The sequence below is a fragment of the Aulonocara sp. 'chitande type north' Nkhata Bay genome, unplaced genomic scaffold, assembly GCF_057382095.1.
Source record: "Aulonocara sp. 'chitande type north' Nkhata Bay isolate Kocher_YH1m ecotype deep benthic unplaced genomic scaffold, A_spYH_male_GT1.1 unmapped_scaffold_20, whole genome shotgun sequence".
NCBI lineage: Eukaryota > Metazoa > Chordata > Actinopteri > Cichliformes > Cichlidae > Aulonocara > Aulonocara sp. 'chitande type north' Nkhata Bay.
Window position 1 is genome coordinate 288,327 of NW_028234352.1, and position 16,400 is coordinate 304,726.

Below are 16,400 nucleotides of genomic sequence, written 5' to 3' on the forward strand. Positions count from 1 at the left end.
CTGTGTGATAGAGAGCATCCTGACCAACTGTGTCACAGTCTGGTGTGGGAACTGCTCTGCTGCTGACCGCAAGGCACTGCAGCGCCCAACACATCACAGGGATTCCACTTCCTGGCATTGAGGATGTCCGCAAGAAGAGATGTCTACGCCGAGTATGCATCATTCTCGGACTCCTCTCATACTGCCAATAAACTCTTCCAGCTCCTCCTCCCCTCCAGGAGGCGCTACAGGAGCCTTCAGACTAAAACCAGCAGGTTTAGGAACAGCTTCTTCCCCACAGCTGTCACCCTACTGAACTCAGTCCCCGCTGAGCCTTTCCATCCACACTCACCTAACCCTTCTACACTCCTCCTCCCAGTGACCATGATCCTTTCATTATCAACATTCACCACGTTGGTTACTGCTGTAGTTTTAGGACACTGACATGGTGTAGTCTCTGTTATAGTGTGTACACTGTTATAGTCTGTTCAGAGAGCTACGCTTCCACTACTGTAGATATTTTCATAGCACTCTGTAGATCTGTTTACCTCACAGTGCTTCATCTTTATATATGTATATTTGTTCATAGTATACCTGTATACCTGCCCGTCTGTATAGCAATACAGATCATCTGTGTATCGGTTACAATATTATTTTTCAGTTTCAATATTTTCTTCAGTTTCATTTTAAGCTGGCATCATTTTAGCCCTACACACCCTAAAATTCAGTATTTGTTGATGAGATGATGAAGTGTTAATTCAACAAAGTTAGAATATTTTTCACATGATGTCGACTGAGAACCATGTTTATGTCTCTTTCTTGTTTCTGTAGAGAAGGAGCTTGCCAGGGTGCGGTTAGCCTTTGTCTGGAGGGTAACAACAGAAATCCTCACACAGCTGCTTGAGGCCCTCGTATGTGACACTGTCTTAAATGAGTTGGAGAAAGAATCGATACTGGAGAAGAACCTAGCCAGAGCAGATAAGGCACGCAGCTTGATCGACACAGTGAGGAAAAAAGGAGACGAAGCATGCAAGATAACAATCAAGCATCTTCAGATCAAAGATCCTTCTCTTTTCTCTCAGCTGCGTTTGAACTCTGATCCATCTGCTCAACAAGGTGAGGTCATGTATCATATACCATGAATAAAAATGGTCACCTTGCAGTTTGTTGAGATGTGAAAGTGAAACCTCAGAATTCACTGTAAGAAAAAGGAGAGGGCAAGAACGTCATTCTACGACGAATGTTTGGATTTGTTACATGCCTGCAAATGTATTTTCTAAACTACATGGACATCATAAACCTGTGAAACTACTTAGATCTAATGTGAGCTGTATTTAATTAAACACAAGTGTTCTTTACTTTTAAAAACCATGCAAACTGATTGCCTTAAAGAAGAAAAGCATGAGTCATTTGACTTAAATGGCACATTTTTATATAATCAAGTTCAAGTTCAAATTTTATTCATCACCTGCAGTGTCAGGTTGCCCTGCAGTGGAATGAACCCGCCCCCCGACCATACACACACAACACAGACATCACATGGGGATACAAGTCAGAGAACGTTGCATTATAGAAAAAACACTGAAATCTACACTACAATGGGAAAGTACAAGGGGAAAAAAGAGACCTCTGCTCATGCTGGGCTATAGAGGACAGCATGAGAACAGGAAACAAAAAAACTCCTCTGCACAGAAAGCACATAAATGTCCACAGTACAACATTATAGAGCACGTGACCAACAACAAGGTTGGTTAGGGGATAAGGAGTAATCCCAGGCAACACAGCAGCCATCCTGCCACTGCGCCGACTCTCCGGCGTGGGCCCAGACCCGCCTCGTGTTCCCAGGAGGCAACAAGCATCGAAGGCATTGGAAGGGGAGGGGGGATGTGTGAGTGCTTATCAGTGTAAATGTATGTGTGTGCGTGTCCATAGTTCAGCTGAGACAGTGTCCTCCGCCCTATCAGGCTAAGTAAACAGTCTACCAGCCAACCCAGGTGGCCTTGCATGGAATGGGAAGGAACAGACTCAACACAGTCGTTATCAGGGAGTTTTGTTCAGCTCAGGCCTTGAGCCCACAGCTGGCGCCGAAGGGGTAGCCGCATTATATGATTTGTGATTTTTCTTTTACAAACAACTCATGAGAATTTCAAGCTGTTTTTAACACTCCGACACCGACACTGGTCTCTCAATCTCCCGCTGGATAGCTGCGAGCCTCTCAATTATGTTATTTACCTTCAATTCTGTGGTCTTTTCAGGCTTTTGCTCACAGAGCAGATTCTGAGACTTCACGACCGCAGCCAACTGATCCGCGATGTAATCCAGCTTCCGCCCCAAGGTGTTGTTCCGAGTGGATTCTTCCTTGATGTAATCCAATATACACTCAGAGGTGTTATTCTGAGCCTTCACTGCAGCCGTTAGCGCCTCCAAGCTCTTAACCATGCTGCATTCACTGAGCCCTTTCTGAGAAGCCGCACCTCGTCCCATCCTTTCAATCCCAGCCTTGTGGGGGTTTGAACAGCCGGTTCCGCTTTCTTAATTCTCCGATAAACCAGGGCCAAGCCAGCTCCGATCAGCAAGAACCCTGTTATCATGGTTCCGAATAGGTACATATCTTCAGCGTCCTCGATCGACAGTCCCGCCAGGCACACGATCCTCCATGTCTGCCACTCGTCCATCGTGTATCCGGCAGGGAAAGTCCCTCCAGGGCACTCGGGCTCTCCCAAGCCCAGACAACTCGTTGAGAAAAGGGTGTCAATAGCATTCAGAGACCAGTTGATCAAATCCATAATTCTCTTTTAGGTTTTTAGACACAGACTGGGAGAGAGTGTTCCAGGGAAGTGAAATACACATGAGACAAGACAAAGACACAAGAGGCTAAGCAGGGAAGATAAGGGGAAGGAGAAGAGGAGAAAAGTGCGACTGCCTTCGCCAAGAGCCAAACGAGAAGGAACATGTTTAGTGTGGCCAGAAAGGGTTTACATTATCTTTCGCCATTGTAATTTACGACAAGAATTAAATGTGAATTACTGAATCTCTCTCAGATGCTTATTTAAATAACATAGCAGTGTTGTTATTTTTGGTGACAAAGTTTGGAGAAGAGGCACAGAAAGCAGAAACCTGTTTAGCCTGCACATGTTGGCATCAGGTACATATGAAAAGCTGCAAAGCAATACAGATGTGTAGGTTCAAAACATTTAATGTGGCTGTTTTCAGGAATTACATTTAGGAATTCCTGTAGCCCCTTTTTTCTGGTTTTCTGGTAGAATAAGTATATTAAAAACTAAAACGTATGATAGGCTCAACAAAGGACAAAGTACGTCAGATAGCTCCTTCAGACCAGATTTGTATTTTTCCTTCTTTTTTCCTTTTTTTGATTCAGATGCTCTTCAGAAGTGTCAGCCTAAACTTAAGTCTGTCTTGAAGAAGAAGTTCCAGTGTGTGTTTGAGGGCATCGCTAAAGCAGGAAAACCAACCCTCCTGAATCAGATCTACACAGAGCTCTACATCACAGAGGGAGGGACTGCAGAGGTCAATGATGAACATGAGGTCAGACAGATTGAAACAGCATCCAGGAAACCAGACGGACCAGAAACAACCATCAGACAAGAAGACATCTTTAAAGACACACCTGGAAGAGATGAACCAATCAGATCAGTGCTGACAAAGGGAGTGGCTGGCATTGGGAAAACAGTCTTAACACAGAAATACAGCCTGGACTGGGCTGAAGACAAAGCCAACCAGGACATCCAGTTCATATTTCCATTCACTTTCAGAGAGCTGAATGTGCTGAAAGAGGAAAAGTTCAGCTTGGTGGGACTTGTTCATCACTTCTTTACTGAAACCAAAGAAGCAGGAATCTGCAGCTTTGAAGACTTCCAGGTTGTGTTCATCTTTGATGGTCTGGATGAGTGTCGACTTCCTCTGGACTTCCACAAAACTACAATCCTAACTGACCCTAGAAAGTCCACCTCAGTGGATGTGCTGCTGATAAACCTCATCAGGGGGAAACTGCTTCCCTCTGCTCGCCTCTGGATAACCACACGACCTGCAGCAGCCAATCAGATCCCTCCTGACTGTGTCGGCATGGTGACAGAGGTCAGAGGGTTCACTGACCCACAGAAGGAGGAGTACTTCAGGAAGAGATTCAGAGATGAGGAGCAGGCCAGCAGGATCATCTCCCACATCAAGACATCTCGAAGCCTCCACATCATGTGTCACATCCCAGTCTTCTGCTGGATCACTACTACAGTTCTGGAGCGTGTCCTGAAAACCAGAGAGGGAGGACAGCTGCCCAAGACCCTGACTGAGATGTACATCCACTTCCTGGTGGTTCAGGCCAAAGTGAAGAAGGTCAAGTATGATGGAGGAGCTGAGACAGATGCACACTGGAGTTCAGAGAGCAGGAAGATGATTGAGTCTCTGGGAAAACTGGCTTTTGATCAGCTGCAGAAAGGAAACCTGATCTTCTATGAATCAGACCTGACAGAGTGTGGCATCGATATCAGAGCAGCCTCAGTGTACTCAGGAGTGTTCACACAGATCTTTAAAGAGGAAAGTGGACTGTACCAGGACAAGGTGTTCTGCTTCATCCATCTGAGTGTTCAGGAGTTTCTGGCTGCTCTTCATGTCCATCTGACCTTCATCAACTCTGGACTCAATCTGCTGGAAGAACAACAGACAACCTCCAAGAAGTCTGAAACAAGAGAATCTGCAGAGAAACACTTCTACCAGAATGCTGTGAACAAGGCCTTACAGAGACCAAATGGACACCTGGACTTGTTCCTCCGCTTCCTCCTGGGTCTTTCCCTGCAGACCAATCAGACTCTCCTACGAGGTCTGCTGACACAGACAGGAAGTAGCTCACAGACCAATCAGGAAACAGTCCAGTACATCAAGGAGAAGCTCAGTGAGAATCTGTCTGCAGAGAAAAGCATCAATCTGTTCCACTGTCTGAATGAACTGAATGATCGTTCTCTAGTGGAGGAGATCCAACAGTCCCTGAGATCAGGAAGTCTCTCCACAGATAAACTGTCTCCTGCTCAGTGGTCAGCTCTGGTCTTCATCTTACTGTCATCAGAAGAAGATCTGGATGTGTTTGACCTGAAGAAATACTCTGCTTCAGAGAAGGCTCTTCTGAGGCTGCTGCCAGTGGTCAAAGCCTCCAACAAAGCTCTGTGAGTAAACATGAACTCATCGCTTCATTCTTAAAATCATGGGAAATAAATCAGAGGTGCTCAGTTCAAAGAACACTACCACTTTAGAAAAATTAAAAAATAGTCACTAAAATAGTCATGATACTTTAAATATTTCTCTCCAGCAGGACATGTCAGCATTTCTGAAATATTTTTGTCTTCAACTCGAATCAAAGCACAATCCAGATCCAGCCTATAAGAACATGAGCTCTGATCCTTCAGCCCCTCTGACAGGTTTATTATCCTCAAGTTGTTCACTTGTCTCCAACAACCAGGAGTCTAGCTCTGTTTTTTAAAGCAAATACTTGAGCTACCAGACTGCACCTACATCGTTTTCAGATGTTCTTATTTTAAGGTCTGGTTTGTGTCTCATCTTTATTGCAATCCCCCATGTCTCTCTGTTTTTCAAATATAAATCTGTTACCTCGGTGTGGCCAGAACAACATGGTGAACCCAAAATACAGACAAAGGTGAAGGAACTGAATATTACTAGACGTCAAGGCTTTATTTACACACAGGAACTTGACACTTGGAATTTTTTAACATGAACTGTGAACTATGGCGGAAGTCAAGCACTTGAAGCTGTGAGCATGAAGTGGGCTCTATGGTAGGTTTCCGGAAATGGGTCTTGGTAGATGGTAATCTGAGTCACTGTAACAGAGGTAGAGCAGCATCAGAAAGATCACTGGTGGAGGTTACAGTAAGTGAACGAGGTTATCTTCAATGTCTTATTTGGGGTTTCTGTAGCTCAGGAGGTAAAGCTGGTCTGATCTGACCTACTGATCAGAAGGTTGGTGGTTCGATCCCTGGCTCCTCCAGTCTGCATGTCAAGTATCCTTGGGCAAGATACTAACCCCAACTTGCTCTCCGATGCATCCATCAGAGTATGAATGCGTGTGAATGTACTTAGAAAGCACTAAGTTCAGATAAAGTGTTTGTGAGAATGGGTGTGATTGGGTGGATGTGGTATGTTGTATAGAGCGCTGTGAGTACTCCGTGAGAGTAGAAAAATGCTATATAAGAATCAGTCCATTTACCATTTACTTGTCAGTAATTGGAAAGCAACTTGGGGAAGGCAGGTGGTGAGGTCTGGGTGAGTACTTGTTAGCTTTGAATCCAGGCCAAGTGGTCCAGTAAGTCTAAGAGACGAAAGGCATTAATGTGGCTGTGAGTGAATCAAGAAGACCAGCATCCAGGAAAACGTGACTGAACTGCAAGGGTGAGTAGATGATCCGAGGATTAGGAGGTTAGCAGAGTTATTGGGAGTGCTGATGTTATATTCAGCCTAGTAGATTACTGTCAGGTGTGGACAGTGGACAGGCTGACCAGGCTTCACCCAAAGGCAGAAACCAGAGTCTAGTGGGAAACCACCGCCGCTCACACAGACCATGACAGCAGCATGACCCCCCCCCCCCCCCCCCCCCCCCCCCCAAAGCATTCTCTTTCACTTGGCATCATTTACCTCTCCCTGCTCCAATTTCTGATGTGTCCACCTTTGCAATGATAACTGTGATCAGGGTGAACCAAAAAGGTGCCGTGGTGAACAGATACTTAAGTTTGGTGAATGCAGTTTCAGCTTTGGGGGACCAGATGCATGCTGAGACTTGAGTGGTGCAGCTACCTGACTATAGTTGAAAATGAACAGTCTATAAAAATTTGCTATTCCCAAAACCCATTGGAGATGCTTCTTGAATCTACAATGGGTACAAGGGGTAGGCCACTCTGTGAAAGCTTTCACATTTGCCAGATCCGTCTTCACCTGCCCCCGTGCCAAAATGTAACTGAAAAAAGTTATTGATGAGGAATGGAATTCACACTTTTTTGCTTTGACATAAGGTTTATTCTCCAGCAAACGTTGGAAAAATAGCATGGACATGAGACTGATGTTCCTCGCAGGTTTTGGGAAAAATGAGGATATCATCCAGATACACCAATACGAACCTGTCAAGGAATTCCCGGAGGACATCGTTAACTAATCTTGAAACATTGCGGGAGCATTAGTTAACCCAGGCGGCATGACCAAATACTCGTAGTCCCCCAATGGCATGTTTAAAACGGTCTTCCACTTGTCTCCCTGATTGATCTGGAAAAAGTGGTAAGCGTTGCGGATGTGGGGTTTTGTAAACCCAGTGGCGCTGTGAAATGGCCTGAAAGCAGAGCTAATGAGGTAATAGGTACTTATTCTTGATGGTAATATCACTGAGGCCCCTGAAGTAAATGCATGGCCAGAGAGAGCCATCCTTTTTCCCCACAAAAAAGAAGTTCCAACTTGAGATGACAATCGTTGGATTATGCCTGCACCGAGGGATTCCTTAATGTACTTTTCCATAGCCGCACACTCAGGTCTAAGCAGGTTATACAGCCAGCTAGAAGGCCGGGTGGAGCCAGAGAGTAGTTCTATGGTGCTGTCCTGTGGTTTGTGAGGTGGCAGTGAAAGCGCTTTACTTTTGCTAAATACTTCCTGAAGATCATGACATTTGGTGGGCACAGAGGAGAGATCTAAAACAGTCTCAGTGTTGGTTGATGGTTCCACAGGTTCCGGTGGACGGGCAGAAACAAGGCAATTTGAATGACAGAACAGACTCTAACTGATTACCCTCTGACCTGACCAGTCTAAGTGGGGGTTATGTAATTCTAGCCAAGGAAACCAGAGTATGAGTGGTTTGTGAGGTGCATGAAAAGCAAAAAAGGTAAGTGTTTTCTTGTGATTGCCAGGGGTGACAGGCTCTGTGCGCTGAGTTATGTGAGGGGACACTCGGTTATTTAATGACTTAGTGGGAATGGGCGGATTAAGGGGGCATAGAGGGATGTTTAACTGTCTCGCTAACTCAGACTCCATGAGGTTCTAATTGAACAAGAGCCTGAAAGGTCTGGTTAACTAGAACAGAGAGTTGGAGTTGCAATCTGGGTTTTTTTGTTTGTGTGAGTATCCTCCACCCTTATCCCTGAACTTTCCAGTGGGCAGACCCTGGTGTGGAATCGAAAACAGACAGGTTCATCACGAGAAGCAAGTTGATCTTTCATGGTTTGATTTAATGACTGAAAAACATACAGCGGACGGTGGTTAGCACTGTTGCCGCACAGCAAGAAGGTCCTGAGCAAAAGTCTTTACAAACTCAACCAGGAAATCATCATGCGAGCAGAAAGAAAGAGGATGAGCAGATAGGTAAGCAAGAGAAACCCGCCAGCGTCCCAGGTTTCCAGAGAAGGTTCAGGTTCTAGGTACCTGAAATGGGATGTAATTCAATTCAATTCAATTTTATTTATATAGCGCCAAATCACAACAGTCACCTCAATGCGCTTTATATTGTACAGTAGATCGTACAGTAATAGATACAGAGAAAAACCCAACAATCATATGACCCCCTATGAGCAAACACTTTGGCGACAGTGGGAAGGAAAAACTCCCTTTTAACAGGAAGAAATGTTTGGTGTCAAAGCACAGATCCATCCAGTCTCTGTATTTCAGCTTATTTCCTTTATACACACATTTAACAGGAACAGTTTCAGACAGCTAGTGTTTACCTGACATTACCTGCGTACCTCACAGTTTGCAGGTAATGGGCATAATAATTACTGAACAGAGACATCCTGCTGTGAACTTTGTTGCTGTGGATCTAAAATGTAAAAATACATCTGAGAAGATTTCTAATCATGATTTTATGAGCCCCCAAAGTTTGATTCTGTTCATCTGGACGTAGCGCTCTCAGCGGGAGAAACATTTTGTCACTCATCAAGATGACTTCTTCAGGCTCAGCTGACTGCAGCTTTCCCCAATCTTATAAAGAGTACATCTGCATAATGACTCAAACCTAATGGTCAAGGAACTGACCTCCCAGCCTTATTGTTCCTTCAGTGGGCTGGTTTCAGTCATTATGCAAATGTACTTTTTATAGGGTTGGAAACCAGAAGTCAGCTGAGACTGACGAAGTCACCTGGATGAGTGACGAAATGTTTCTCCCACTGAAAGCGCTACGTCCAGATGAACAGAATCAACTTTTGGGATTTACTAACCTGGATGATTGAGCATGGATCAAGACGGGTTTTTATGAGGTATACAGTTTCTTATAATTTCTAAACCAGAAGGTTGAGGAGATGGAGCTCATGATAACTGGCTACTGCCCTTCAGCGTGCTTTATGAAATCATCCAATCAAAATAAAGTTGGCCTTTAGGGAGAGCGGGGCTTTAAAGGGGAATCAGCCAAAGCAGCTTTTAGACAGAAAATGAAACGAGAGTCCAGGATGTGATACATTATTTATAACTACATTTACAGTAATCACACATATTAGAATTAATAAAGTGACCAGCAGTACTGTAGTAAGTGTAATACTGCAGTACTCACAGGCCTGTGCCAGCAGACACTGAACTACTGTCACTAAATCAACCTGGTCTTCACTGGTTTCCATTTACATACATTGGAATAATTGTGTTTAATTTGAAATATTTTTCTTCTGTTACACTTAAATTCTTGAACATTTTTTATTTAATTGTGCATTGTAGTGTACTCATTTGTACACATTTGATTACTTAGATTCAACATATAAAGAGATTTTATTTGATAATAAATATTATTGTCTTGTTGTTCTTGTAATTTTTTTCAGGCTGAGCAGCTGTAACCTGTCAGAGAAAGTCTGTACAGATTTGTTGTCAGTGGTCAGCTCCCAGTCCTGTAGTCTGAGAGAGCTGGACTTGAGTACCGACAGCCTGAAGGCTTCAGCAGTAAAGCTTCTGTCTGCTGCAGTGGAGAGTCCACACGCCAAACTGAATATTCTGAGGTCTGACCGATTTGTATTCTTTTTTCTTTTGTTTGTTTGTTTTGTTTTTAACTGAGAAAATAAATCCAGCAATTTAAACAGTAGAGGTAAACTTGATCAACTTACTGTTGTTTCGTACCACATCTGCTCAGCATAAAACAACAAGGATTCTTAAAATATAAGATTAGTTATTGCACCCTGATTACACTTTAACATCAGTCTTTGTTCATGTTTTCATTTTCAGACTCAACGTCTGTGAACTTCTAGCGGAAAACTGTGAAGCTGTGTCCTCAATGCTCAGCTCTCAGTCCTCTACTCTGACAGAGCTGGACCTGAGTATCAAAAATGTGCAGGATTCAGGAGTGAAGATTCTGTCTGCTGGACTACAAAGTTTAAACTGTAAACTAAATACTCTGAGGTCAGATCAATTGACATTTTGTTTTTTTTAAATGAACCAATTAAACATTTTATTCAAGGCTTCCGGTTCCAGCGCTCGTGGGGATGGACACCTAGTACGAGAGCTCTCGACTGAAACTTATTAAAACTGCCCCAAGTAAATTAATACACTATCTAAGTGCACATAAAGAGGAAAAAGGGGTTTAAATGATGTCCAGAAAGAACAAAATAGCTAAGAAGTTAACGTTTGAAAACGTGGAAGATGGCAATGTGCAGCTAACAGAAGGGGCTAACGTTAGCCCCTATAGGGCTAGCCGAGGCCACTCTCCCACTCCTAGCCGCGAGGATTCTGGGACAGAAGATGAGGTTGACCCAGCAAGTTTGACGCTGATACTGAAAGAACTGAGAGGCGTTGGGAAAGAGGTGAAAGAATTTCGAAAAGACACGAAAGCGCAACTGGTGGAAATAAGGGGTGAGTTGGATAAAGCCAATGCGCGGCTTAATGATGTGGAAACCAGGGTTGCAGAACACAAAGATAAGCTCCAGAACACAGACGAGATTTTGTCTGAGATACTAACAATGCAATTCAATGTTATTTATATAGCGCCAAATCACAACAAAAGTCACCTCAAGGCACTTCATAAATACAGAGAAAAACCCAACAATCACATGACCCCCTATGAACAAGCACTTTGGCGACAGTGGGAAGGAAAAACTCCCTTTTAACAGGAAGAAACCTCCGGCAGAACCAGGCTCAGGGAGGGGCGGGGCCATCTGCTGTGATTGGTTGGGGTGAGAGAAGGAAGACAGGATAAAGACATGCTGTGGAAGAGAGACAGAGGTTAATAACACATATGATTCAATGCAGAGAGGTCTGTTAACACATAGTGAGTGAGAAAGGTGACTGGAAAGGAAAAACTCAATGCATCATGGGAATCCCCGGCAGCCTACGTCTATTGCAGCATAACTAAGGGAGGATTCAGGGTCACCTGGTCCAGCCCTAACTATATGCTTTAGCAAAAAGGAAAGTTTGAAGCTGATCTTCAAAGTAGAGAGGGCGTCTGTCTCCTGAACTCAAACTGGGAGCTGCTTCCACACCCAGTCCAACATAGCCAGGCTTTCTTTGCTGCTTTGACAAAACCTCAAATCCCAGTCAGAGATGATGAGCATCATCACAGTGATGATCATTTCTCTGTAACCCAGGCTTTCTGCTTCAGGATCTGTGCACGCTCAGAAAACAAGGAGACCTTTAAACATAATTTCACTAAATGGATGGATTGAGCTCAGCCTACAGATGAACTGGTGCCAGAGATCATAAAGAACATCAAACAGTCAAATTCAACACTTTTAATGGAAATATGAGATTAATCTTAAAAGTAGAGATAGTGTCTGTCCCCTGAATCCAAACTGGAAGCTGGTTCCACAGAAGAGGGGCCTGAAAACTGAAGGCTCTGCCTCCCATTCTACTTTTAAATACTCTAGGAACAACAAGTAGGCCTGCAGAGCGAGAGCGAAGTGCTCTAATAGGGTGATATGGTACTACAAGGTCATTAAGATAAGATGGGGCCTGATTATTTAAGATCTTGTATGTGAGGAGCAGGATTTTGAATTCAATTCTGGATTTAACAGGAAGCCAATGAAGGGAAGCCAATACAGGAGAAATCTGCTCTCTCTTTCTAGTCCCTGTCAGGACTCTTGCTGCAGCATTTTGGATTAGCTGAAGGCTTTTCAGGGAGTTTTTTGGACATCCTGATAATAATGAATTACAATAGTCCAGCCTGGAAGTAATAAATGCATGAACTAGTTTTTCAGCGTCACTCTGAGACAGGATATTTCTAACTTTAGAGATGTTGCGCAAATGGAAGAAAGCATGCAGGAAAAGTTTCAAACAAAACTAACATCACTGGAGGCTTACTCGAGGAGGGAGTCGCTCAGACTGTACAGGGTGCCGGAGGGAGAAGAATCGGGAGCTCCATCTATGGCCCACTTTGTGGAGAAGCTACTCCGGGAGAATCTCGCCATCCCACCATCAACACCGTTACAAATTCAGAGAGCACACAGAGTGTTATCATTACTCCCTCCGGACGGCTCCCAACCCAGATCGATCCTGGTAAAATTCCTGTGCTTCACGGTTAAAGAAGAAGTGCTGAGGCTCGCTTGGCAAAAGAAAGGTTTTATGCTGAATTCCAGCAAGATCAACCTCGACCACGATTACCCCCCTGAGATCATGGCTATGAGGAAGGAGTATGCAGAGGCACGAAAGGTCCTAAAAGAGAAGAATGTACGGTTTAGGACCCTCTACTCAGCGCGCCTTAAGGTTTTTTTCGAAGAAGGAGTGAAAACCTACAACACGGTGGAGGAGGCAACGGCTGACCTGGCGAGTCGGGGCCTGCCGGTAAAGGTGATTACACCACCGGCAACCCCCAGAGAAAAACTACAAAGATGCCCGCTGTGGCGGGGAGTTGGTGGTCGGCGTCCGCGTCAGTTAATGTTATGTATTAGCTATGGACAACATGGTGAAATATGGTTACTGTCGAGCTAAAATGGGTGGGGCTTCTCGTGCTGTGAGTGACGTCGCAGTGGAAAGCCCCCTAACTCAGGGAGTAATAAGGGGTTTCCCTTCAAGTTGTGAGGGTGTCAGTGGAAGTGCTCCACTGTCAGAAGCCAGCTTAGGAGCTTTCAAGCTCCAGTTATGTTCAAATGTTTTCAGTTCATTCCTAACTTTTTTCACTTGTTACTGTTTTAAGAGGGGGTTGCCTGCTGCTATTGAGTTTATGTGCTGTGGTAACTTAATATATCTTTATGGGAAGTGAGTCAGTGAAAGTAATCTCTTTTAATGTTAACGGGGTTCTGAACGTGATTAAGATGAATAAGATACTGTCCAAACTAAGGAAGGAGAAGGCCCAGATTGCATTACTTCAGGAGACACACATGAACCAAGTAGATCACTTGAGATTGAAAAGAAAGGGTTTTAAATATGTATTCTCCTCTTCCGTTAAGTCCAAACACAAGAGGGGTGTGGCTACACTTATCTCTGGTACACTTAACTATGAACATATCTAAGAACTCTGTGACGAGGAAGGCAGATTGGTTAGAATAACAGAATGGATAGAGGGGTCTGAAATCACAATTTTAAATGTTTATGCTCCCCCTGGGAGCGATTGGCTATTCTATAGGAATAGGTTTGATTTATTGGTGGATTCTCAGGGGATAGTTGTCTGTGTCTCCTCCTCCCCAACCAACCAGGTAACAGCACTTACTAGAAAAGTCAATTCCTATATGGTAGAGATGGGGATAATAGATGTATGGAGGGACCGCTACGCATCTACCAGAAATTTCACTCATTACTCTGGTTCCTTTAAAGTGTATGCAAGGCTGGACTACTTTTTTATGTTTAAAGTTGATAGGTTTAGGGTCAAAGACTGTGACATATTAACAAGAGATCTATCTGACCACAGTCCTATCTCTCTATCTTTGCAGGTGGCTAGGAAAAAATGTACCACACTGTGGAAATTGTTATCGCACCTTAATGATCCTGCCATAGTTTCCAAATTAAAGGTAGACATTAAAGAATTTCTAGATGTTAATGACACAGGAGAGGTATCTCCAGCTATTCTTTGGGATATGCTCAAAGCGGTAATGAGAGGTACATTAATTTCTATCGCCTCCCACTTAAAGAGAATCAAAGGGCAAAAATTAGCAGAACTACAGGCAAATTTAAAGTTGAAAGAATAGGAAGACATAAACACCGCAAATCCTACTCTGAAGCAGGATATCAGGAAAATACAGGATGAAATTAATGATATTTACACCCAGGAGGCCCAAAATAACTTAATTTTTTTGAGGCAAAAATACTATGAGACAGGAGGGAAATCTGCAAAATATCTGGCACATAAATAACGCAAACAACTAGAGGAAAGTGCGATATACCAAATCAAGGACCCCAAGACTAATATTCTGGAATCAAAATTAGAAGACATTCAGAAATGTTTTGAGACCTTCTTTAGGGAGCTGTACTCACAGCCCAATGCTACGGAGGAGAATTGTACTGATGCCTTTCTTAGCTCTCTAGAATTACCTTCACTCCCGTCTCTCAAAAATGAGCTTCTAACACATCCCATTTTAGTGGAAGAAATTAATGCTTTTTCCAGATTAAAACCAGGTAAGGTAGTTGGGCCGGACGGGTTCAGTTCTCAGTGGTATCGCACCCTGAGGGCAGATCTAGTCCCCACATTGCTGAAGTCATTTAACTACATCCTACAGGAGGGAGAAATCCCACCCTCCTGGAGGGAGGCAACTATTTCAATTATCCCAAAAGAGGGGAAAGATAAACGAGAATGTGGAAACTATCGACCAATCAGTGTCCTTAACTTGGATGACAAACTATTTACTTCTATTCTTGCTCGTAGACTGGAGAAGTTGGTACCTGACCTCATCGATTTAGATCAGACTGGTTTCATTCACTATAGACAAACAACTGACAACATTAGGAGAATATTACACATCTCTACTCAAATTTACAGTAAATCGGGATAATGAGAAAATTAAGTACCTGGGAATATATTTGACTGCGGACCTCTCGCTGCTCTTTCAGGCAAACTACGAGCCAATATCTGCAAGTATAAAAGCTGATTTGCACAGATGGAATCTGGTCCCCTTTATGCGTCTCAGCTCCCGGGTAACCGCAATCAAGATGGACACGCTCCCCAGACTGCTTTATCTTTTTAGAAACTTGCCAATAGAAGTGAGCGATTACCAATTTATTGAGTGGGACAAATGGATCTCCAGATTTATCTGGCAGGGCCGAAAGCTAAGGATTAAACATGCTACCCTCCAGCTCCCCAAGGAAAAGAGAGGACTGGGTCTCCCCTGCCTCAGGAATTACTATTATGTCGCTCAAATAACCCCCCTCTTATATTGGTGTAACAAAACATACACGGCTAGGTGGAAGGAACTGGAGTCCAGCCTGTTGGACCGATTCCCCCTACAAGCTGTAATGGCAGATAAGGGTCTAATGTGCCGGCTGGAAAAGCTGGGGAACCCCTGGTTAACCCACACCCTCCAAGTTTGGCAGAAGGTAATCAACATCTGTGGGATACACAAAATGCTAAAAATCTTCAGGTGGGTTGCTTTCGACTCGGATTTTATTCCAAACAGACACGACTCTAACTTTGAAGCATGGATATCCTGTGGCCTTACGACATTCCTCTCTCTTACTCATAGAAATATTGTGCTCAGATTTGAGGCCTTACGGGACGATCACAACCTGACAAAATACAACTTTCATAGAAACTTACAGCTGAGATCATATATTGATCATGAATGCAAACTGTCCGACTTCAATGATGCTGAGTCGCATTTTTTCCTCATCCTGAAAAATGCCACAACCATGATCCCTACTAAATCTATTTCTAAACTATACAAAGCCCTCTCTAGTGCCAGCAAGGATAATACTTTATACACTAAGGATAAATGGGAAAGGGAATCAGGGATTGCTATTTCTGTGGGGGAGTGGGAAAATGTTTTGTACTGCCAGTGGTCCACGTCCAGTTCTATGAGCTGGAAGGAACATGGCTGGAAGAATATTATTAGGTACTTCAAGACTCCATATCAGGAGAGGTACAAAGGGGCTTATATGCAATGCTGGAGACAATGCGGCTCGACTGTTGCTAACCATTTTCATGTCTTTTGGGACTGTCCCAAGTTAAAAAACGTTCAGGTCTCCTTAAGTGCAGTCTTTAACGTTCAAATACCTTTAGATTTTAAGGTTTTATACATGGGTTTGGTCCCCTTTCTGGAATGTAGGAGTGAGATTAAGTTGGTGCAATTACTCTTGGTGGCAAGTAAAAAAACAATTACTAGAAGATGGTTAAGCCCAGCCCAGCCTACCCTAGACGACTGGTTTGGGATCATTTTAGAGATATTTAGGATGGAAAAACTTACATATCTGTTAAGAAATCAAAAAGCCAAATTCTACCAAAGTTGGAACAATTGGATCCAATTCATCACCCCCACGAGGGCTGACTTCACTTGATCTCACTATTACTTGGTTGTTTTTTGTTTGTTTGTTTTTTACAT

General features: G+C 43.6%; 1 protein-coding gene across 2 annotated transcripts in view; it reads left to right on the forward strand.

Annotated features, from left to right (window-relative positions):
- The window catches only part of LOC147300642 (protein NLRC3-like), a 56,249-nt gene that overhangs the window by 20,071 nt on the left and 19,778 nt on the right, over window positions 1-16,400 (forward strand). For both annotated transcript variants that reach the window (XM_086284986.1, XM_086284984.1), the window contains exons 5-8: window positions 811-1,095; window positions 3,359-5,153; window positions 9,774-9,947; window positions 10,171-10,344. In XM_086284986.1, the coding sequence (XP_086141112.1) occupies window positions 811-1,095; window positions 3,359-5,153; window positions 9,774-9,947; window positions 10,171-10,344 (2,428 nt within the window). The remainder of the gene's footprint in view (window positions 1-810; window positions 1,096-3,358; window positions 5,154-9,773; window positions 9,948-10,170; window positions 10,345-16,400) is intronic.